At 39.8% G+C, this 22775-nt stretch overlaps 2 protein-coding genes across 4 annotated transcripts in view; one reads left to right on the top strand and one right to left on the bottom strand.

The window, feature by feature from the left end:
* Positions 1 to 323: 323 nt before the first annotated feature.
* Positions 324 to 5053, bottom strand: LOC114060307 (Sjoegren syndrome nuclear autoantigen 1 homolog). Of its 3 annotated transcripts, none has more exons than XM_027889718.1 (2): positions 4940 to 5053; positions 324 to 4049 (listed from the first exon to the last, which is right to left on the bottom strand). In XM_027889718.1, exon 2 carries the CDS (start codon positions 3979 to 3981, stop codon positions 3637 to 3639), a length of 345 nt encoding a protein of 114 aa, XP_027745519.1. In that variant the 5' UTR covers positions 3982 to 4049; positions 4940 to 5053; the 3' UTR covers positions 324 to 3636. The 3 variants fall into 3 exon arrangements, with proteins under 3 accessions (XP_027745519.1, XP_027745517.1, XP_027745518.1); XM_027889716.1 differs by having other exon boundaries at positions 4944 to 5020; XM_027889717.1 differs by lacking the exon at positions 4940 to 5053 and adding an exon at positions 4908 to 4924.
* A 218-nt stretch (positions 5054 to 5271) lies between these two features.
* WAC (WW domain containing adaptor with coiled-coil) overlaps positions 5272 to 22775 on the top strand; it is a 56372-nt gene continuing 38868 nt past the window's right edge. The window contains exons 1-3 of the mRNA XM_027889714.1: positions 5272 to 5755; positions 5881 to 5917; positions 7303 to 7498. Coding sequence (XP_027745515.1) covers positions 5715 to 5755; positions 5881 to 5917; positions 7303 to 7498 — 274 coding nt within the window. The 5' untranslated portion in view covers positions 5272 to 5714. The remainder of the gene's footprint in view (positions 5756 to 5880; positions 5918 to 7302; positions 7499 to 22775) is intronic.

Here is a 22775-nt window from a genome sequence, read left to right as displayed (position 1 = left end):
ACCAGGGCAGGAAACAATATCACTGTATCCTGTGTGAGCCTGGCAGTACATTCACCCAGCAAACGGGAGGCTCAGATTCCACAGCTTCCCGCTGGAACTGGACACTGTGCAGCTGGGCATGCAGGTAGGTGTGGCCAGAAAGAAGTTAAAGCAGAAAGAGAAAGCAAAACATAGGCTGTCTCTATTGCTGACTTGTCACCGGGCTTAAAGGAAGGAAGAAAGGCCAAAGTTCAGATGAACTTCAGATTTCTAAAATTTGACTAATTGGGTAGCAAAAGCTGTAGGCAGTAGGTCAGTACAAGCATGCTTAAAGCAGACAGAAATTAGGAGAAACTCCACTTGTCTTTCTGTCATACCCCCTCATGCTCCAGTCTTCCCAAACTACAGCTCCACATCCATACTTTTTCTTCTCTACCCTAAAAATCAGGGCCAACCCCAGTCCACTCACCTCCATTTCTCTAAGGTGATCAGCAGGAACTGCAGGTGGGGAGGTACCTGAACTGCAGGGCAAGCACCAACAAAAAGAGACGGTTATGGATTGGACAGTTACTGAATGGCTGCTGGACCATTTCACCCAGTGGCTCCTATAATCACTTCCACACAGAAAATTACTTCAACACACCAGCCACAAGTAGTTTCTTTGATAACCACCAAACTCTATCACACAGAATAAACTTAGCTTACTTGGAAGAAGTCACCAGTCAAATATTTTGACAAACGTGTTATTAAGTGCTGGGTCCATATTTAAGAAGCATTGCTATAAAAGCTGGGAATCACCATATCCAGTTATACTGTTACTTGGAAACCAGGCAGAGGTGCCTCTACATACATGCTTTAGAGGTGCCTCTACATAAAAGCTTTAGAAGGGTGCTCTATGTGCATTTCACTAGATCCCTGAATGAAGCACAGGTACGAGTATCAAAAACTGCATCTCCTCACATATCAAGTAAGATACAAGACATCCAACACAGCCCTTTAGATTAGGCACTTGAATTTGGGAACCCAACTTTTGTCATTAGGGCTCCTAGATTGAAAGCACTCAAGTAAAGCATCAAATCTAACCCAGACAGTCACATAAATTCGATACAAAACTTAAGTCAGGAATGAGTATGATGCTTTAAGCATCATTTACACCCTACCTTATTTCAGGTAAACTTTCTGTTCCAGGCCAGCCCTACAGAGCTGCTGCAATCTGCACATTATCATTTCTCTTCTGGCAATACTATGTACCAATTGACTATAAGGGTCTCCTATTTTAAACAAATTGAAGCTGCTTAACAAAAACTATTTCTGTCAAGATTTATACTACCTGAAAAAACAGTGAAAAAGGTTTACTACTTCAATAAAAGGATACAGTGAGTTCATTTGGGTCAATACAGAATATAATGGTAAGTGCTATTTTTGAGTAACAACTCTGCAGGTGTGGAATGACTCCCACGTAACTCTGTAGTTATTCAACAAATAGGCAAGCCCTAGAGATACATACTATTTCTCCTCATTTTCAAGTTTAATTTTAAATGAAATTTTACAGTTTGGGATCACTGATGGAATTCTAACAATATTTTAATTTTTTATTTGAATGTTGGGAGGCCCCAGCAGTTACATTACTAGCCAGGAGTTATGTTTTCCCCCTAGCTTTGTAACAAAAAAATCCAAGCATCTCCAGTATTTTAGTTTTGACATTGTAATAGCTACAATTACATGCAATAATGGCTGCAAGTAGACTTCTTTAAAGACTTATATGACTTCTTCTAAAACTTTAGTTTTAACAGCCTCAGTAGAACAAGAGGCGTTATTTATGATTGTTCTAAGGCAAAGAAACCTGTAATTATTGTGTGAGACTAATAAAAGAAATTAATTGTGCTGTTCTCTGTAAATGAGTTTTCCATGATACAAATTCTTTTTCATAGACGATTTTCAGTTACCTTGCTGACAGTAAGAAGCAGCAGTTTACATATGCAACTGTAAGTTCCTATTCTTTAGTTAATACTTTCTCCTGAGTCTTTCTATTTTGTTGTAAATCAGTTACTACTATCGTTCTAAGGAAAGACAATGTCATAAAACATTCAGTCAAATAAATCACTTTTTGCTACTAAACATAGCAAAGTTTTTGTGTAACACAAACAAGGGGGTCCTGAATGCTGTGGTACTATAACAAGAGCAGTATCCCTGAGATTACCTAATTTTATCACCTCAGCATTACCCCAGGAAAGCCAGTGGAAATGCCATACAAGTAAACTGTGATTAGCTTGGTCACGCGAATCCCTCATGTAGCACGGCAACTAGAAGAACATAAAATTTGTTTCCTTTGATTGGTGACCAGCTATTACTGAAAGAATTCACGCTTACATTACCCTCTATACTTGCACCTGAGAGACACACTATTATCAAGTAAGGAGATCACAATTGCACTTCTTTCAATTTAGTTAATTGGTATTGAATGAAGATTTGACTACAAGATACAGCTTAAAAAGTTACTGCTATAACACAAAATGTGCAGGACAAAATGCATGTGTATGTACAAGAACACAACTACAGAGAGGTTCACCAGACAAACCGGATTAAATCAAGATTTCTGCCTTGCTGTCCTCCTCCTAAACTAAGTTCTACTTTACTGTCATGTGTAAGAAAGCCTGACAAGACGCAAACCACTTCTCATTTTCATTTGTATTTATTTCTCACCATTCCAGGATGTTCACTATTCTTTACAACCTTGTTACAATTATTTAATAATCAGTATAGAGCTAAAAGGCACTAAAAGGGTTCCCAGAAATTCTATTACTAGCTTTTAACCAGGATTGTCTTCTTTGGCCTTGTATTTATCTCTGCATTTTTAAATGAACCCAGTAATTTTTTCAGGACTTCTAGTCACTTCTGAAATAGTCATCTTTTCCTTACCCGAGTTACTGGTCCAGGTTTACATGGCGAGCTGCCTGTGGTGCTGTGCCCTGCATTTGGAGGCACGTGCACTTGCACCAAACCTGTCTTTCACTACACTCCTTCCTAAACAAAGCTTTTGAGAATAGCTTCAGAAGATGCATGAATCACAGTCTTATAGTTTAAGCCTCCATGCTCTGCATTAGTCATGTTTCCTCACCTTATCCCTCCATTATTCCAGGTAGGAAATGAGAGTAAACCAGGGCTGTCTTTGTGCATGCATCAGACAGAACTCCAAGCTCCCAGAGGAAGTTAAATAGTTAATTTCTACTTGGTCCAACAGTAAAGCCTAACAACTTGTAAAGTGAAAAAAAGTAGTAGATGATCTACTTGCACCCACTGGTTTTCTAACAGGAGTCTACCAATAGCCATCTGAAGCCAACCAATAAAACATGCCTTTCTTTTGCTGTCTTCAGAAGTCTTGAAGCATCACCATGTCAAAACTGACAGTCTCATATCTGCCTCAACTACCTTTCTGCAATATAATTTTGTAGTGTTTAAGTAATTAGATTTTTTAAGCAAACCAGCAACTTTATTTAATCTATTTTCTAGTGCATTTAAAAGCAATAATAATAAAACATACAGAAAGGTTGGAAGAAAATCCCTTTCTGCTTATACTGTTGCTGTAAGGTTCCGTGGCTAACCACATTTCTCACCCAGTGGAATTTTAGCACTGTAGAGTCCAAACATTTGACTGTTTCACGTTACATTGGGTTTCAGATCCGGTGAATGCCTTAAGCTTCCCACTTCCTTCTTCAGGACATTAAGTAAAGTTCTAGAGCTATCCAAAATCTTCATGTAAGCAGCTTCAGTTTCAGCAAGGATTTTATCAAGCTCATTCCGTGAAGCCACCTTCTGGGCTAGGTTTTCACATACATGCTCTAGCTGTTCACTCAGGACTTGGATTTCATGTTGGAGTTTATTCCTTTCCTCTTCTGCTTGCTGGATTTGTTTGTTCAGTTCTTCTCGTTGCATACTTAAGTCTTCAATGCATTTCACTAGTTCATTATTGTAACCCTGAAGAACAGCTCCCTGCTGAGTCATCCTGCGCTCCCTCCCTGAGCTCTGCCACTGCTCCCTGAAGTCCCTGTTCGGCAACGGCCTTCTGCACTCTAATAGGAAAATACAACAAACACAGAAAAAAAAAAAAATCTCTCAGAACGTTACCGTGAATAATGCTGCAACAACTCAGAGCTATAGGGCAAGATGCTCTGTTTAAGGTTAACATGCTCGTTCCGAAATGTGCCACATCTCTTCCCTTTTCACCAAGGAAAAAGGACAAAATTTGGCATCTGCGTTTATACCTTTACCGAAAATCTTTGGCTCCTATAATACATTAACACACTCCTGAATATATGATGCTTTGTACCACAGACTTCGAGGGTGTGGTCAGAAACGACCAAGAATCACAGAATTGTTAGGGTCAGAAGGGACCTCTGGAGATCACCTAGTCCAATCCACCTGCCCAGGCAGGGTCACCTGGAGCAGGTGACACAGGAACAGCTCCCCGTGGGTTTGGAATGTCTCCAGAGAGGACACTCCACGCCTTCCGTGGGCAGCCTGTCCCAGTGCTTAGCCACCCTCAACGTTAAGTAGTTCCTCATATTGACGTGAAACTTATGTTTTAATTTATGGCCATCGCTCCTCGTCCTGTCGCCGGGCACCATCTCGTCCTGGCAGGGGCTCAGCGGGCACCGCCAGCAGCGAAGAACCATCAGGGCACAGCAGAGGGCCCGGGGGCCCCCGAACACACCGGGATGACCCGGAACGCTATGCCGAGGCCAGGACGAGCCCTCCACCCGCGGCCCCCCGGGACACTCGCGGTCCCAGGGACATCTTAACGCTCTCCTCGCCGCCCCGCGCGGCCCCGCCGAACACGCGCCGCGCACAAAATGGCTCCTGCCTGCGCACCGAGCCCCCGGGCGGAAGGGGAGGAGGGGGCAGATAAGAGCAGACCTTCCCGTGCCTGCCTCCCCCCGCAGTTCCCCACTGTTGCGCCCACCTGCCTGGCGGGATCGCGGTTCCTCCCCACCGAGGTGGCGGCTCTGCCGCCGCGGCGCCGCTCCCTCGCGCCCGCCAACGGCCGCGCCGCCCCGCGAGGGCTCACGGAAATACCCGAGCGCTTCCGAGCGCGGCACCGCCCTGACCGGCCGCGCAGAAGCGCCTCTCCGGAAATACCCGATGTTTTCCGAAGACAGGTAGCGCTCGCGAGAGGGGGCCCGAGGCGGGCGAGGGAGGGAGGGACGAGCGCTACGGAAGAAGCCGATGTTTGCCGAAGGGAGGGACTGAGGGGTGTCGGGTGCGGCGGACGCAGCCGATGTTTGCCGGAGGGAGGGACTGAGGGGCGTCGGGCGCGGCGGACGCAGCCGATGTTTGCCGAAGGCAGAGTCGCCCGAGAGCAAAGGGGACAGAGGGGACGGAGCGCGTCGAAAAGAGCCGGAAAGAGCCGACGTTGACCGAGCGCGGCGTCGCCCGAGTTCCCCGGATGTAGTTGGAGCAGCGGCGGCGGCGGGCGCGGCGGGGGGAGGCGGCGGCCGAGTCGGTGCTCCCGGTGCTCCCGGTGTGTCTCAGCGCGCGCGGGGCCGAGCTGCCGGCGTCTCCCCTCTCGAGGCGATGGGCCCGTGAGCGCCGCTCCAGCCGAGCTGCCCGAGCCGCCCCCTCCCCCCGTCCCTGCCCCCGGAGCGCTGCCGCCCCCGCCTCCCCCCTCGGCGCCTGTGGCCCGGCCGCGGCCGTGCCCTCCTGGTCCCCTCACCCTCACACACACAGGCCGGGCATTGATGGTAATGTATGCGAGGAAACAGCAGAGACTCAGTGATGGGTAAATCCCCCCCCTCCCCCGGCCCCGCGGGGCCGCCCCCCCCCCCTCCGCCATGTTCGGCCCGGCCGCGGGGCCGGTAACGGGCGCTCGCTAACGCCTCTCTCTTTCTCTCGCTTTCTCCTCAGCTGTCACGACCGCAGGGGGGACTCGCAGCCCTACCAGGTACCGCGGGGCCGGGAGGAGGAGCAGGGGGGCGGGGGGGAGCTACTCCGGCGGAGGCTCCGGCGGCCACCTTAGGCCGCGGCCGGCCCTGCCCGGCCCCCGGCGGCGCTCCCGGGCCCGTGGGGCGGGGAGGCGGCCGCGGAGCGGGGAACGGGGCCCCGGCGCTCGGCACAGGCCTGCGGGGCCGGGGCGAGCAACAGCGGCCTAGTGCGAGCCGTGCGGGGCCCGGGCCTGGGAGCCGGGGAGGTGCGAGGGGCGGGGGAGCGGGCCGGGGTCACCTGCGGCGGAGCGGAGAACCAGGGGGAGGTGAGTGTTTTCCTTTTAAAAACAAAAGGTGTCTTGTTCTTGCCCCCCCCAAGCCCCCCTGCCCAAAGTCCTTTCTTCTCCCTAAAACTGCTGCTGTGGGCTGTAACCTGAGCAGGGCATGCCTTTAGACCCTGAACAACTTGGGGTTGCCAGTAAGGCTTAATTTCTGCAGTTGCCAGCTGCTAGGCATGTTCAGAAGCCATAAAATCCTCGGGTTTCTGACAATAACCTCAATTTCTGTATGATAGATATCTTATTTCTTTGCTATGTCCACTAAAAAAACAATTGTTGGTGTGTGAATCTGTGGAGAGCTGTATGTTGAGATACTACTCTCCTTAGGCCCAGAATTGACCTGTTTCATTGTGTTCCCGTGTACTTGTATGGCTGTGAAGTGCAATACAGCAGTCCAAGGCAGCTGTCAGTGACAGCTCATGTAGGTGTAAACACTTGGCCATTCAGGAGCTCTCACAGCAAAACCGAGCAGGTCAAAGTGAGGCAGAACATGTAATTTTTGGTAAATACTTAAAAATTAGTCATTACATCGCATGTTTGGGTCATCCAGAATTATTTTTTTTTTAATTACATATGTTGAGAGGAGGTTGAAAGTATTCAAAAAAAACCACAGAATTTCAAGGTAATGGTGAAACCGAATGGTCTTGTCAAGAGTATGGAGGACATACTCAAAGTTTACACTGATTCAGTGTAGCTTTCTGTTTGTATGTTTAGTCCAAAGTGGAGACTTGTCCTTTTCCCAAAAGTGCAGAACTGTGGCCTGATTACTGCTGAAAGTGTGTAGTCCATCAGTGAAAAAACAGAGAAACTAGGTTTTTCTTAACAGCAAGTGTTACGTTGGATATGATAGTGGGAGAAAATGGTTGGAGTTCTAATTACAGAACTTGTTGCTTTATTGTAGGTAATTAAAATTAGACGCTGATTTTTATTTTTTTTAATTGGAGATGAAAATTAATTAACTTTTAAAAGTTTTTGAAACAGATGTAAAATTTAGAAATAACATTTTAACATCAGTCCAGAAACTTCATATGTAATGTAAATGTTTTTTTTCTTGTGATTTGTTACAGGCTCTTAAGTACTCATCCAAGAGTCACCCCAGTGGTGGTGATCACCGTCATGACAAGATGCGAGACACCACAGATCCTTCACCACCAAATAAAATGCTGCGACGCTCTGACAGCCCTGAAAACAAATATAGTGACAACACAGGGCACAGTAAAGCAAAAAGTGTGCATACTCACAGAGTTAGAGAGAGGGATGGTGGTGAGTTACCTTTAACCAACCTTTATTTAACCAATTACTAATTTCTCATTAATATTAAAATTTAGCCATTATCACTAAGGTGATGAGTCTTACTCTAAATGTGCCTTGTACTGTGCTTGGAAGACTGCAGTGAAGTCAAAGTGCTTCATTTAGGCATTGTGAAACCCATTAATTTTCTGATTTTTACAGGTAGGATAGTTTTCTTTATAACCCCAAAGATTAAATAAACTTTTCTTTAAAACTGGTATGTCTCATTTACTTTAGACATACTGCAACATTTGATAACATGAAATAATTTTCTGGATTTTTTATTAGCAATAAATATAGAGTGTTTTGGATATATTTTAATGACTTTGTGTATTGGGGTGCTATACTGTGTAGGTACATGTTTCATAGACTAAACACCATCAGAAATGAAAAAAAGCTTTATATTTAGCTGCTTTATAGAACTCTTCATAATCAGAAGATGGTAATCAAAGGTAGCACATACTAGAGCCTTTCTCAACAGAAGCTTGAAGGAGTCTGTTCACAGTCAAGTCTTCCTTCTGTGTTTTTGCATGATATTATAAGACAGTAGTTATAACCCTAGTATTTTTTAACTGATACTCTTTTGTATCCTCACTTTCTAGAGAAAGGAAAGAGTAGGGTTTTCCATGTAATAAATAGTATTAAGGTAACAAGCAGTTGTAGTTTAGAAAATTGCAGTTACTGTTTGAATTTGGAAAAGTGTTCTCTGTTCTGGCATTTGCTCTCTGTATTAAGTTATAAACTGGAGTATTCAAGTAGAGAACTTGCAGCTTTAAACCAGTGCTTTTTTTCTGTATAAAGCTAACAAATTGTATATACAGATATACAATTGCTATACAGATACATTATTGCTGCACTAGTTTCACCTGATATAATAGTTATAATAAAATAAAAGTACTTTTTAGAAAATATGAGTTCCACACCACAAATGTGTTTATGGTACCCAATTGTTCTTACAATTCCTATTTGTTTTTCATTCTTTGGCTTAGTGCAGAGGCTCTGTAGACCACTGATAATGTCATAGAAGTGTGTAGATGGATTATAAAAATATGTATCTTCTGTTAGTACACTGATTTTCATTATATCTGATCATAAGTGAAAGTGTAATCTCAGTATTAAATGCATGTGCAATGCCCATAGGCTGCTATTCTCTGCTACTTTTTGGGATACAGAGGTGTCCGCTTTTATTTCCCGTTCACCTGTTAAGAGATGAGCATGTCCTACATACTTCTGCAATTCTTCTTAGTTTTGCTACAGTCAGTAATTTTTTCTACTTCAACTGAGCTACATTTAGTGGAGTTATGCATATATGAAAACATCTGGAGGATGAGGCTCTATGTGGGGAGTGTATCTGCTTATTTGTGTGATGGGATTGTTTTTTAGATAGGAAAGACATTTTGAAGTTCTTACTGAGTCCAGCTGGATTTAATAAATAGTTGGGGAATGATCTGGAGCATGGATGTGCACAGTAAGGATGAAGGAAAACGAATTATTTGTAATTTTGTAAATGGAAGGAAAACTATTCCACTGTACCTCCTCCTGGCTGTTAACACAGGGGAAAGTTTCATATATTGTGATCTGAAAGGAGTAGTTTGCACATCATGTGTTAACAGAGTGGAAGAAGGAAGCAGTCTTCAACAGTCTGAGGGAAATTACTAATTTTAAAAGTTGAACGTTTGTATGTTTAATGGAAATCAGTATTTTTTGTGTGTTGTTAGTAAGGTTAGTATGGATGCAGGGAAATATATTCCAACCAACCAAAGTTCCCCTAAATCCTGTGTATTGTACATAGCAAACCAAAGCTGAGCAGACGTGGGCAGCAGGATATCAATTTGTCTTTGATTTACTGAATATTTCTGTCAGTGTGAATTGAAGGTAGGTGTTAGAATGTAAGTGAAATGCTGTGGTATAATACACAAAAGACAAAATAATCTACCCTGTTCTCTCTCTATTGAATTACACTGAAGCGCTGTTATTGCTATAGTATTCACTTAGTTTTGCAATTACACACATATAGTGGAGAAAAAAAGAAAAATACTAAAGTGCTAACGTTTTTCATCTAAGCTCTGATATGACTGAAGAGTATTGATTTGCTTTGATGCTACTGTAGTCTTCTGGCTTGTTTTTATATTCTGAGGGAAAGAAAAAAGTTGTGTGGTCTTAATTTTTTGTAATTGCTGTGCATTATTTTAAAATCCATGATGCTTGATTTGAAACTACTGCAAAGATGTTACTGCCTTATGATCAAGTTGAACTTAAAAAAAACAAACCTCACTGAAACATCTTTAGTATTTATTTCCCAAAATTGCATTATAGCCCCAAACAAACAATCTCTTTTTCTCTCACACCTCAGAAAACAAAATAGGACAGAAACCCACAGTATTAATACTGAACATAAAGCCAATTTAACCTGATCTCTCTGCCTCTCAAGTCAACATTAAGAGAGCATTTCTCTGTATCTCTTTGTGATTTTTGCTCTGAAGTGAAACAGGAAGGTTCACAGGTGTAACATGCAGATTTAGTCATGAGTGGTTCACTTTTCTGTGGTAAAGACAACTGGCTAAGTCTCATTTAAAGATTGAAGTGTACACATTTTGAAATATAAGAACTATAATTAAATTGATTGAAAATTAACAGGAGGTGGTTCTGCCATTTTTGAGTTATTAGTATCTGTGTTACCTGTATAAAGGTATTTGTTGTCACAGCTTATTTTCGAAATACACGTCAGAAACTTTTGTGTTCGTAGAACTGTAACCCATGGTAAGAAATTCAGTTAAGGTTTTAAAACGTGTTGTGGGTAAGCCCTCCATACTGCTACAGTGCAAACAAAGCATGTTTCAAAGTTGCTTACTGCACAGTTTCTGTGGAAAGAGACTGCATGCAGAGACAGTCATTCTCTGGAGAGAGACTTCCAGGTTTATCTTGGCCTAAACACAGTGAAGTACTTGTAAGTTTTTATCACATCCCTGGTTTCCTGAGAGTACTTGTACATCCAGCATATCAAAAAACTGCCTTTACTTTGTTCTTGCTTTCAGGTCCTTGTGCATGGGGACATTGTCTCTGTATTCAAGTGTTTAAAACATAATGAACAGCTCCCCCCCTCAGTGCATCTTGTATTTATAGGTCAGCTGCTATAGGCAAGTGTGGGGTTTGAAGAGATTAGGGGATCTTGTGAGACCAACTCAAGTGTGAAGTTTCTAAACAGTAACAAATAGGGACTTAAAGCCAGCATTGTTGGTGGGGAATAGGACTATGGAGGGCCTTGTAGATGTGGAAGAAATGTTTCCATTAAAGAAAAAGGGAAATAAAAAGATTTGAGGGTTCTCATGCTTGAGGATGGATAAACTGAGAGCATGGATGACCACTGTAGGTCGTCTTATATGCATAAATGGGGAGATCCTGGTGTACAGGAAAGAAAACTAAGAGTCCGGATAGTAGAGTACTTTTGAAAATACTGTAATATATATATAATTTAGGAGTAAAAATGCAAGATGCAACTCTAGTAAAAAAAAACGTATGGAGCAGAATGACCCACTAAGACACACAGTAGAAATTGAAGCAAAAAAGTTTAGTACAGTTAAGCTACCTGTATTCAGTTGTTTCTTTTTGTGATGAAAATACTGTGTGTTTCACTATATTTATGTTTAAGAGACTTTAAAACTTTGTTTCATGCCATGATCTTAGCGGAGAGTGTTAGTGTACATAGCATGAAATCTTTGCTGGATTGTGTGCTGTTGTGCTGTGTAGGCTACTTTCATGAAATTTGCTTATAACTTGTGATACTTTAATTCCACAATATAAGTGAAGCTTTGTGAATGTTTGTTTTGCATTTTTGGTTTTTTTTTTTTTTAATTGTCAGTTAAGAATACTGTCAGTGACCACTGTTAATGACTGTAATAGACTTCTAAGATTAAACATCCTACTGCTATTAGAGACTGAATGGAATACTTTAAATAACGAGTTCCTATTTTTATTGAAGTAGTGAGGGAAGTTTCTTTCATGAAGTGTTGGTTTGCTTTGTTTCTAGTGATTCCTGAAGGAGTTCAGAGTCCTCATAGCAAAGGGACAGCAAACAGCCCTAAACAGAGAGCTGTGTTAGGTTCCTGTGTTAGAAACCTGTCAGTAGAGGAGGGCAGGAGGTTAACTCCTGATTAAATGAGTGTGATCATTGACCAGCAGTCAGAAATAAAAAGGGGTGTTAGGGCAAGTACAAGAGCATGGAAACTGCCTGCATTGTAAAGGGGAAGTTACAGGGTGGGTGGAAAGAGGCAAGTCAGAGTAATGAAATGTAGCGAAGAGTTGAGGAAGAAGCTGGAATAGATTCTATCTGTGTAGTTAGTGTTAACTGCTGTTTAAGTAATTATTAATTACTGTAAAAACTGTTCCCTTGCTGTAACTGTGCAGGTAAAGCAGGGATGAGAGAAGTCTGATGACAAAGGAGAGTAAGCTCTCCCATCTGCTTTGAACACCCCCCAACACCCAAGTGCAGAAGAAGTGATTGACTTCCCTGTTCCTTGAGTATTGACTGTTAGGATGGCTCTAAAGGAGGTGGGGTTTGGTGGTAGGTTTGTTTTTTAAGAGAAGTGGAATTGCTTCCAGGACCATTCACATTTTAGAAGCTTTTCTCTGGATTACAAAAAAAAAAAAAGTAGGTTTTTGTTTTTTTGATGTTGCTAAAAGCTTGCTTTCAAGTCTGACTAGTACGTTCAGACCATGGGTTTAATTTTAAATTTGCTTTCAGAGTTTAGAAGTTTTACATAGAAAGTAGCTTTCCATTTACTCAGCATATTTGGTGATATTTCTGAAGTGAGTTTTTGCTGGATCAGTTGTATAACCATTTTTTTTTTATGTAAGTCTGTTATGAGGATCTTTAATAGAATAGAAATTGAAAAGTGAGTTGTATATGTACTTTTTAAATTTAGAAGTTTAGAATGTTAATATTCAAAATTGCTTTTGAAAAGAAGCTGCAAAGCTTATTTTTAAATGGCACAGAATGGAAGATATAAACCCCTAGGTTTGTATTACTGGTATTAGGTAAGAATTGTGATATTAATATGATGGTATTAAATGCTAAGTCTACCTGCATTTAAGTGGATGGAGTCCTGTGTTTCTCTTTATGAAGTTCAAATATCTGGTGTAGGTTGCTAGAATAAAGATGTATTAGTGGGAGACTTGATCTGAAGTGGAAGCTGCATCAAATGTTAATAAGCAGTGCTGTTTGTCACCTGTTGATGCAGCTGCTTCCCCAAATCTATTGCTATTAGGATTTTGACACTGAGAATTTTAAGTTACCATTTTTCTGTTCTTTTACTTGTGGATGTATAAAATTCAGATCTGTAAATAGGTCCTCTGAAGGTTTCCATTTATAGTTGATTTGTTCAAGTAAATATGTATCTTAGTTTTAAGAACTCATAAACTCAATTCTTGGATTGTAGGTGTAATATGTTCATGTTGGTCTACCTGTTAGACATAGTAAGCTTTTGTGTGTAAGCTTATTTTATGTTTTGGAAAGGGGAAGACAGTGACTATAATACAATATTTGGTAAATTTGCTTGTCTTTGGTACATAAGCTAATCATAAGGGAATGATTTCTACTTAGCATCATGCTTTCTTACTGTATGCGCTTGTCTCTGACTTTGCAGAAATGGAATATACAGCTTACTAAACTTGTACTTTTTGGGTGCTTTTCTGAAGGCGAAAAGAAGTAATGAAACCTCTAAGTTTCTGATGAGCTGCCTGCTTCTAGGCTGTAGAATAGATAGTTATTTATAAGTTGTAAAGTAGCTTTTTTTTACTGGGTTTGCTCTGTATTCTCTAATAGTGCCCCGATTAGAATTAATTCCTTGACCACGGTTTGGGACACGGCTCCTTGCTAAAAGAAATACTTCTTATTGACAGTTTACATTTGTTTTCCCAGCCATTTCTACCTATTCAGTATAAAGTATTGAGTAAACCAAGTATCATCAAAGCTATGCAGAACTTGGAAGAGAAAGCTCTGCCTCTCTTTTGGCTGAGAGGAGGTGATGCTGTAATAACTTTGCTGTGGAAAATAGTAATTTAATGGCACCCAACTTCTAACGTTAACTGCATTTGTTTACAAAGTCTAGCTTTTATGCGATTTTGTTGGCACTTCCAGAAAAAAATGTCTTGATGTACAGAGACATCGTTCCTTATGTAGTTCTTCAGTAAGAAAAAATTGTACTGGCAATGAAAGGCAGCTCTCAACAGTAATGCTTATGTTTTGTCAGCAGTTTGTTGTAGTATAAAAATGAACCCTTTCTGGATTTAAATGTAACACTTAAAAAGAGAGAGGCATTTCTTTATATTTGGAGTAAGACTGATACTTAATGTTTTCTCTTGAATTGCAAAGGGGTCACCAGACTTTTTTACACTTCGCTACAGGTGTTCCCTGCTGTAACTTCAGTATTAGAAGGTTCTGTTTTCTTTCTTAAGAACCTTTAAAGACTTCCTAGCTTTTAACAGCACAGCTCCCCTAAAAAAAACATGTAAGTCCTCTAGCTGGTGCTTTATGCCAGTGATATGGCTAGTATTATAAGGATGCTGTTTATTTCTGTGCTGCTTGTTTTACACATGCAGGTTTGTTTTCCTACTAAAGTAGTGTGGTTTTCCATTGATGGCACAAACCTAATCATACAGGGAATTCATGTCTAGATTTTGACAGGAACCTGTATCTCTTCAATACTTTAGCCTATTAAAAAATATTAACCAGAACACTTGTGGCTTACCAAATTTTTTTCTGAATATTTTATCCCCTTCCTGAAATCAGAGCTTTCTGCCTTCAGTTATATGTACAGGGAGTAATCTCAGAATTGTACCGTAGGCTAAAATTTTTATTTATTGACATTTTTGTTGTAAGTGTGGCTTTGTGAAACAGTATTTTGAAATTCATTGATCTGTAATAAGTGGAAAGTCTGTGGCAATGAATATATAGGGAAAAAAATTACATCAATTTTTGAAGTGTAAGCTTCTAAAATAAATTGCTGATCCTGTAAATTTTAAACACTTCCTTAATTATTCAAAGACATCTCCTGAATCTGATTTTCTCTTATTTTCCTACAGCAGAATTTTGTTTTCTCAGATCTTTACCAGCAAAAAAAAGAAAACAAACAGTGAAATAGCCAGGAATTCTCCTACAAAGTTTTGCATCCCTTCTTTTCCTCTTGTGTTTTCCTTTTTTTCCCTACTTCCAAGCTCATGAAGCGAGATGGATGTTTTAAGGCACAAATTGTGCTTCCCTGCTGACTGGAAGTTGACTTGTGGAGTGGTATTCACAAATAATCACAGAATGGGTCAGGTTGGAAGTGACCACAGTGGGTTGTCTGATCCAGTGTCCCTGCTCAAGAAGGGTCATCCTAGAGCACATGGCACAGGATTGTGTCCAGATGGTTCTTGAATATCTCCAGTGAGAGAGAGTCCACAACTCTGAGCAACCTGTTCCAGTGTGCAGTCACTGCATAGTAAAGAAATTCTTCCTCATGTTTAGGGGGAACTTCCTGTGCATGTTTCTGCCCTTTGCCTCTTGTCCCATTGCTCGGCACTACTGAGAAGATCCTGGCTCCGTCCTCTGGACACCCTTCACTAAGATACTTACAGGCATTGATGAGGGCCCCCCTTGGTATATCCAGCTGGAAAGTCTGTCCTCCAAGTCATTGGCAAGGGAGATAAATTTTTGAGCAGATGACTGACAAGAGACTTCACTCTTTTTATCAGATGGGTTAAGATCTGTCTGTTCAGCTTTTGTGGCCTTGACTTAGGTTTCAGTGAATGCAGCAATGTTACATTGTTCTGGAAATTAATGGAAAACAAGGGGCCTAAAGACCTCTGATTAGGGCCTGTAGTACTTTGGGATAATCATCTGTTCCTTACTGTGACTACTGTTACAGAGGAGAGTTGTGAAGGAACAGTATGTCAGAGTTCAATGTCATAATTTTTTCTGTCCCAATTTTAAAACATAACTTGTTTTGTTTCTACAGCAGAGATATGATAAAAATGCTAATATCCTCCTGTCATCACTCAAGAAAAGAGATGTAATGCAGTATTCAAGTGCTTCATGACAAAGAAAAGGCAGTGAGAAATATGATTAGTTCTCAGAGCTAAATGAGATAAATTCCACGTGTCTGAGAGCGCAGAAATCTTCAGGAGGTCTTTTTTTTTCTAAAATTTTATTATTCTTGTGACACGTGTCGACTAATTTCTCTGACTTGCTATATATAGTTAGGCATGTCAGGCTTTCTGAAAAGATTTTTAAGAAGCAGATATACAGCTCCATTCCAGTTACACAGAGTTATTCCTCTCCCTCGGTTTCCTAGATTTCCTAAATATTAAACTGTTTATGTCCTCCAAAGCAACAGACTTCCTACGTGCTTTTCTAGGTAGATTTGTCACTGAGTTTGTGAGAGTAGCAGAGTTATCAATTATTCATATCTTCCAGTGGCAAAAACAGAGAAAGAAAAATTATGATCTGTCCTGCTTATGTTTCAAACATACCTATTCACTCCCAAACGTGGAAAAACCACAAACAAGTTTTTTTTACTAAGACCTGTAATAAATAACACACACTTGTGTGTAAACTCTGCAGTACAAATTAGATAATCTGCTTTTCCTATTTTCTGCTGTTATTTCACATAATTATATTCTTCTGGATGCTGGTGTGTTCATGTCAGCTGTCCCTCTTGAGTAACGTTGGCAGGAGCTCAGATCTCATCTAGGAAAGTCATTCGAGTAGTTTCCTCATTCAGACACCTGCTGACAGATTAACAGACTTAATTTTTAAAGCCCCTTGTTTCTTTTGAAAGAATGCTATTTCTTCTTGCTTTAAGAGAAGTAATAATATGATCTTCTTCAAGAGGTGTAAAATTCACCTCTTTTTACTGGCAAAACACTGCCTACAGTAATGATTGCAGTTTTTGTATCGTCCTTTTGAGAGTGTTTACTTAACTAGGGAAATAAAATGAGACACTTAGGCAATCAGACAATTGTAAAATAGATTTTGAGTTTGTAAACATAACTTTAGCTTTTGTGAAGAGGCGTATTTTCCTGTAGTAAGGAGATTCCAGGAAAGACCAGTTGAATTTTACGTATATGTTTAAGAATTACTTAATGGGAAGACGGATAAATTGTGTTGTCACCTGTTGTGCTTTCGATACTTGAAAGCTGTGTTGCACAATGCCTTTGTTAAGCTGAACTAAGCTTTGTTAAGCTGAGATGGGCCAACCTGAAATAAGGCTATGAATCCGTTTTATTAAACCCACAACACTATATATATTAATTCTTAGGTCAATCCTTGCTGGCTCCGCTTACACCCTGAGCTCTGGGCCAGCGTTACTTTACTTTAATTATCAACTTCTGTGCGATAGAAATTGATTTGCATTGTTGTTTGTTTTTTTTTTTATTATTTTCATTTTTTTGAGTGTTACCAGTGTATCTTGTTTTCAAAAACAATTCCCAGTGGAAAATTAGATAAACAGGAAATTAAAATCCTTATATTTGTATATCTATACTGTAATAAATACATAGGTGGCATAGCATGTCCAGAACTGAAATGTAGTGTGTCTAAACCTAATAATTTCTCAAGTTATCTAAAAGTTTATTGAGCTGCTTTTAACTGTAAATAATTTCTAGTTATCTTGCTCATTTATGGGGAAGAAATAACATGTCCAGGGGAAAAAAAAAAATCATGCTGAAAACAGAAATATAACAGAATCCTGTATGAGCAGATCAGTCAATATTCAGATTTTAGGTGAAATAGTACTTTTTCTGTTTTATTGAGATATAGAGGTTGCTGTAGTCTTAGAAAAAAAGCCAAGTTTCTTCATATGACGAATATTAATAGCACTTAAGGAATGATCTGGTATTCAAGTGTAGGTTGGTTGTTCTATTGTATTTGATCTTGAGATACAAATTTGAGATAATCTGACTTAGGTACTATTTTTAAGACACATTTAAGAAGGGAGATACACAGTGCCTTTTTTGCTCTTGCCCGTTTTTTAATGTGCTTAGACACTAATTCTGCCACAGCCTTTTTATTAAGGATTTAAGTGTGTTAGTTATGTCTATGACTAACCTTTTTGCAGGATTGCAGTAATGTTTTGTAACAGAGACCCCCTTTTTTAGATTTCTACAACAACATGCACTTGTTGAATTGCTCATTCTGAGTGGAGCGTGCTCAACTGAGATGATGAAACTTTTAAGATGGGATGAAGGTTGCAAGCATTTGTCACTGCATAGCACTACCTGTGTCATAAAAGCCTGCAGTTCATCTTCCTTATTTTGAACTGAGTAATGGAAACTTTCAATACAAGTTCATTTGTAAGCAGTATTGCATTCACGTCTTCTGCTTAAAGTTCTTTGTCTTTAAGAAGCTCTACTCAAAACACTGGAAGAAAATTCAGAGTTGCTAAACTGCGTGGCCTTGTTCTTACTTAATCTTGTTTTTGCTCAGAGGATTTTGTCAGGGAGATTAAGTTGTCATATCTTGCTTAATTGTTTGGAGCTTTTGAGTGGGAGTACTAATTTGGTGCTGTGGATATATAGAAAAGAAGAAGTAGTCTCTCAGCTTTGTTCAGGCCACTGGTTTTTTTTTTCTCCTTTGTAAGCAGAAATTGTTTTGCATAACCCCTGACTTCAATAAAACTGTTGTCTGTGGTGACTAGGTTAAGCTATATCAGTCTTTCATAGTGAATTATTGTACTGTTTGTAATCTTAAAATATTAGAATACCCAGTGCTTACAAATTGTCTGCACTTGAGTAATTTTTATCTGAGGTGTGTGTTGTTAGACATCAATGATTCTTCCAATTTTTTATGTTCTTTGGGAAGCTCCTTGAAGAACAAGTAAAAATTGTGATCCCATTAAGGGATTTGTTTATGCAGTTTTAGTATCCCTTGAGCCTAATTTTCAGAAATCATTTGAGCATATACCTGTTGCCCCAGATGACTGATATATTTTTAGAAATGTCTTGAGTTCTCTGGTTTTTCTTTTTCTTGGCTTTTGAGAGGAAGAAACTTTAAATTTGGAATTATCTATACTATTTAATGTGTATCAGTGATTACAGAAATAGAGATTCAGGGGATCTGTCAGAAGTGAAATGGTTTTTTGTGATGTGCACTGAATATACCTTTACATGCACACTGTTCTCCGTCTTTGTGGTAACTGCTTCTTATCAGATGTTTAGTTAGTTGTGACCAGTCTGAGGCATGAACCAGTAGCAGACAATCTTCTGCTTGCTTTTAGTTCATGAGGTTTGTGGACTTGTTGTTGTGCTGCTGTTAGACTTCCATTACTAAGCTTGAATCTCTTAGTGCTCTAGTACAGTATGTTCGTGGGAGGGCTGGTCATTTGGGTTTGTGGTGTGTTGCTGGGGCTGGCTTGGAAGGGGGGACATTTCAGTCTGTTGCCCACTTGCTGTGCTGATCCAGCCTAGAGTTCAGGTGACATCATTATTAGTTCTTGGTAAGGATTCAGGCTGTCAGTTCAACACGTCTGATTTTGCGTGGCATAATTTAAAAACCTCTTTCTGCATGAAGCTGTTACTTGAGGTAAGAAGAACCTCTCTTGAGAAGTCTCTGACACGGTATTAGAGATGTAAATGTTTTATCAGCTACAGTCCAGAATGAAAGCAGAGTTTGGCTTTATTCTCAACCTACCTTTGCTTTCTTTTCAGAAGAATGTCCAGCTTCACCTCATACAGGCATGGTAATTAGTGTTGCAAGTTTAAAAAGACTTTAAAATACATTGCCATTAGTGATGTTGAACAGGGAGTTTGGGTTTTATTTAACACACTGAAGTCTTCTGAGTGTTAGGAATATGGCTCTTATATTGCTGAAGTACATTTTCCAGGGGTAAAATTGCTTAGGCTGCTTCTTTCAAGTCAGTTGATCTCAAATGAATTGGGTGCCTTACTAAGTGTTCAGCAGTGTTGAGGACGTTGCCAGCATTTTTTTAATTTATTAGTTGACCTGAACGTAAGACCCTCTAAAGAGAGGAAGTCGCAAATGTAAATCAGAAGAATTTGTTGTTCACCTGTAGTTATCAATTTCACGTAAATCCACCTTCTAGATCAAAGTTTGTTTAGAAGTATCTACTTTACTAACCTTTGAGTCTTATCAGAAGTGTTTAGAAGCTGGTTGGAATTTGCCTTAATTCATGAAAAAGAGGCAAATTCTTTCATGTGATACTGCTTACCCCACTTTAGAAATTAAGAATAAATGTTTTATACAGGTGATGGTAAAATTATTGGTCCAGTCTTTGGCTTATTGTTATTTCAGTAGTTGAGGTGTCAAGAAAACTGACAATATACTGGTTTTCTTTGAAGAAGGAAGTTGGTAGGGATTCTGTCTAGATTGTAGTGGAAATGTACGTTTCATCCCTTAGGCTTTTTTGAATGATATGATTTGGGACATTTGAGTATTGGATCATACAGAAACTTAGTGGATTCAGTAGACCTTGTTAATGAACCTGATAATTTTCAAAGTCACATCTAAGTTGAAAAATGATTTCTCATTGCTGCTGGGAGGTGGACTGAGGGGAGGAAGAAAACAACCCCAAATTTATTTAGTTTCTTAGTTGTAGCTGTAACAAGGAAAGGAGCAAATGAGAAGAGGATGGTTGGAGAAAACAGGTTTATATCTGCTCCGGAAGTGAGGACAACCCAAGCTGTTATATGCATTTAGACTGAAGTGCAATCCTAGGAAAACAGTCTGCCTGTTAGCTACTGGAGCAGTAAGTCCCTGAATTATGTGAGAACTCAGAAGTTTGAATTTAACTTTTTAACATTTTATTACCTTTTGCTTTTGTTTTTGATGGGCAGGATAGCTGGTTTTCTTTCTAGAGCAGTTTGGTCTTTTTGCCCTAAAATTAAACTTCAGATTCTGAAATAAATTGAGCAGATTTAATTAAAAATAAAAATATAAACATAAACAGGAGACAGCAAAATAATAAAATACTGTACATTATGCAGGGTGTAAGATTTAATTTTGTTTTTCATTTCAATAATCAGTAGTATCTTGGCATTTGTTGAGTATTGCATTAGTAAAACAATACGAGTCCTCAACTTTCACTAGTTTACTACTCCTGACTTCCTTCTGAAGGTGTCATTTTTTTTACTGCCATTTTAGAAGAAAAATTCTTTTAGAAATAAAACTGTATGCATATGCTTACAGTATCATTTCCATCCCTTATTGGTCATTTGTGCAACTCCGTGTATGTACGAGTCTTGGTCTGTTTACAGTAATGGTTTTGGCTAATTTTCATTAAATTTTGTGCGAATGGCAACTTGGAAAAAAATATGAAAACTTTGTATTGGAATGATTACTCTGTGAATTGGATATTGCAAAAGAACAGAGACTGCTGTCCTGGATGGGCAGTGCGGCAGGAGAGGAGGGCAGGGAATGAAATGAGGCTTTGTAAGCTTTTATGCTCAATAGAGCTACTTGTTGACTGGTATAAAACATTTATTGGGGGGGGGGGCATAATGAGTATGTAATTGGGCATTTGGGCAGTACAGTGATCAGGCTAGATTTGCTTTCTTTTGGCAGAGCATTGTGCATTCAACTTAGTATGTTATGAACTTCTGGAAAACGTTACTGGGCAGTTGGTGTATTCTCTGAGGCCACTGCTCTGCTAGGAAGATGGCAAGTTTTTGTGCTTTTGGTTGCCTGTGGAAGACAACCATATTTATTTCAATACAGCAGTCCACATAAAAATGCAGTGAACAAAAATTACTATTTGTCTTATTACTTTTACATGTGGCAAATCAAAATGGCCACGATAGGCTGAGATATTGAGTATTGTGTTCCTGTTATGCTGCTTTATATATTTCCATATGCAGTACTTTAGAAAGTGTTCCAGACAAATATCTGCACTGAACTAAAAAAGCCAGTTGAAATACACTTGAGACATTTTAATTTAGGCTTATTTTAGATAAGTTTTATAATTTTCACTGTTTAAAGAAGTCTTAATCAGTTATCTCCATAAAATATCATCACCATAAACTACCTTGTTGTTTTCTCTGTTAACAACTGGTTAGTGTCTGTCAGTTGGGTGGTACTTGTTCTATTGAGGAAGTTCAGGTTCTGATATTTCCTCTAGTTTAATGGATTTGATTTTATGGTAGCTAAGAGTTGGAGCATGGGTTCATGGAACAGTATGTATGAAGTTGACACAAATGGAATGAACTTCCTTGCTTTTCTGCTGCTCAGTGTTTCTTTCCACATGCCTGGTTTCTGGGCACAGAAAAGATGACTCTCCTTCCTAAATCCCTGTTCTGTCTGGAGGGACTGAAGGGCCGACTGCCTTTGAGTTCCAGCTGGTGAGCATTTGTAAACTTCCTTTATATTATCTGCACTGACACTTTTTATTATATTTATGGGAGTTAGGATATTAACAGGGATTTTATCAGTTATTTTATTAGAATAGTCTGATCCTTAACTAACTCAGAATATGAGTTTGTTGTAATTTCAGAGTTGAGGTGGTGTTAATGGAGACATTAATTAAATGTGATAATTACTAGAGAAAGTTGACTGTGTTGCAAAATGGAATATTCTTATTTCACTCTGTTATATCTGTTTTTCAAGTTCAGCACAGTGTTGAACTCTTGTAGCAGTTCAACCTGTCTTGAATTCAGCAGTTTGGATCTGGAAACTACTTGAAGTGAGTTTTGGCATGACAGAATCTCAGATCTGTAGTAGGCATTAAGTCACAGCCCAGTTTTTGAATTGGTTCCCAGAACTTTGCTCTTTGTGCATTCTGGTGATTTTCATGCATTAGTAAGGAGGATGTGAGTGTTTGAAAGACTCGGTGATAACTTTGATATATTAACCCTGACTCTGACCTGCACTGTGCCTTGTTCATCACTGGGATTAGTGTTAGTGAAGGCTTGCTCACACAGTTGCACCGCTACAGTTTTATGTAACTGTAGTGCTGATGCCTTTCTTGGCCATTTCCCAGTTAGGAGTAGCTCTTTCCAGCTTTAACTGCTTTCAAAATAATGATTAAGCTGAGGAAACTTACCCTGATGATGCAGTAAACGTTTCCACGGGGAGTTCTGTAACTGAGTTGGAGTATTCATAGCACAATATGAATTTCCCTGTGGTGCGTCAAAGATATATATTTGAAATTGCTGAATCTTAAGATATGCTAATAAGAAATTTAAAAACAAGTCTTTGTCCCTTCTTCCTGAAGAAAGTAGAACCAGTAAGGAATGTCTAACTGGAAGAGGAAAAGGTGAGAAG

Source organism: Empidonax traillii, unplaced genomic scaffold, assembly GCF_003031625.1.
Source record: "Empidonax traillii isolate 1590-97213 ecotype Southwest subspecies unplaced genomic scaffold, ASM303162v1 scaffold270:size1067046, whole genome shotgun sequence".
Lineage (NCBI taxonomy): Eukaryota > Metazoa > Chordata > Aves > Passeriformes > Tyrannidae > Empidonax > Empidonax traillii.
The sequence above is the reverse complement of the archived record's forward strand: the minus strand, read 5'-3'. Positions and strand labels throughout refer to the sequence as shown.

What these genes read in the sequence shown, in the direction of transcription:
- LOC114060307 (XM_027889718.1), bottom strand. Translation starts at nt 3,981, where the DNA reads ATGACTCAGCAGGGAGCTGTTCTTCAGGGTTACAATAATGAACTAGTG.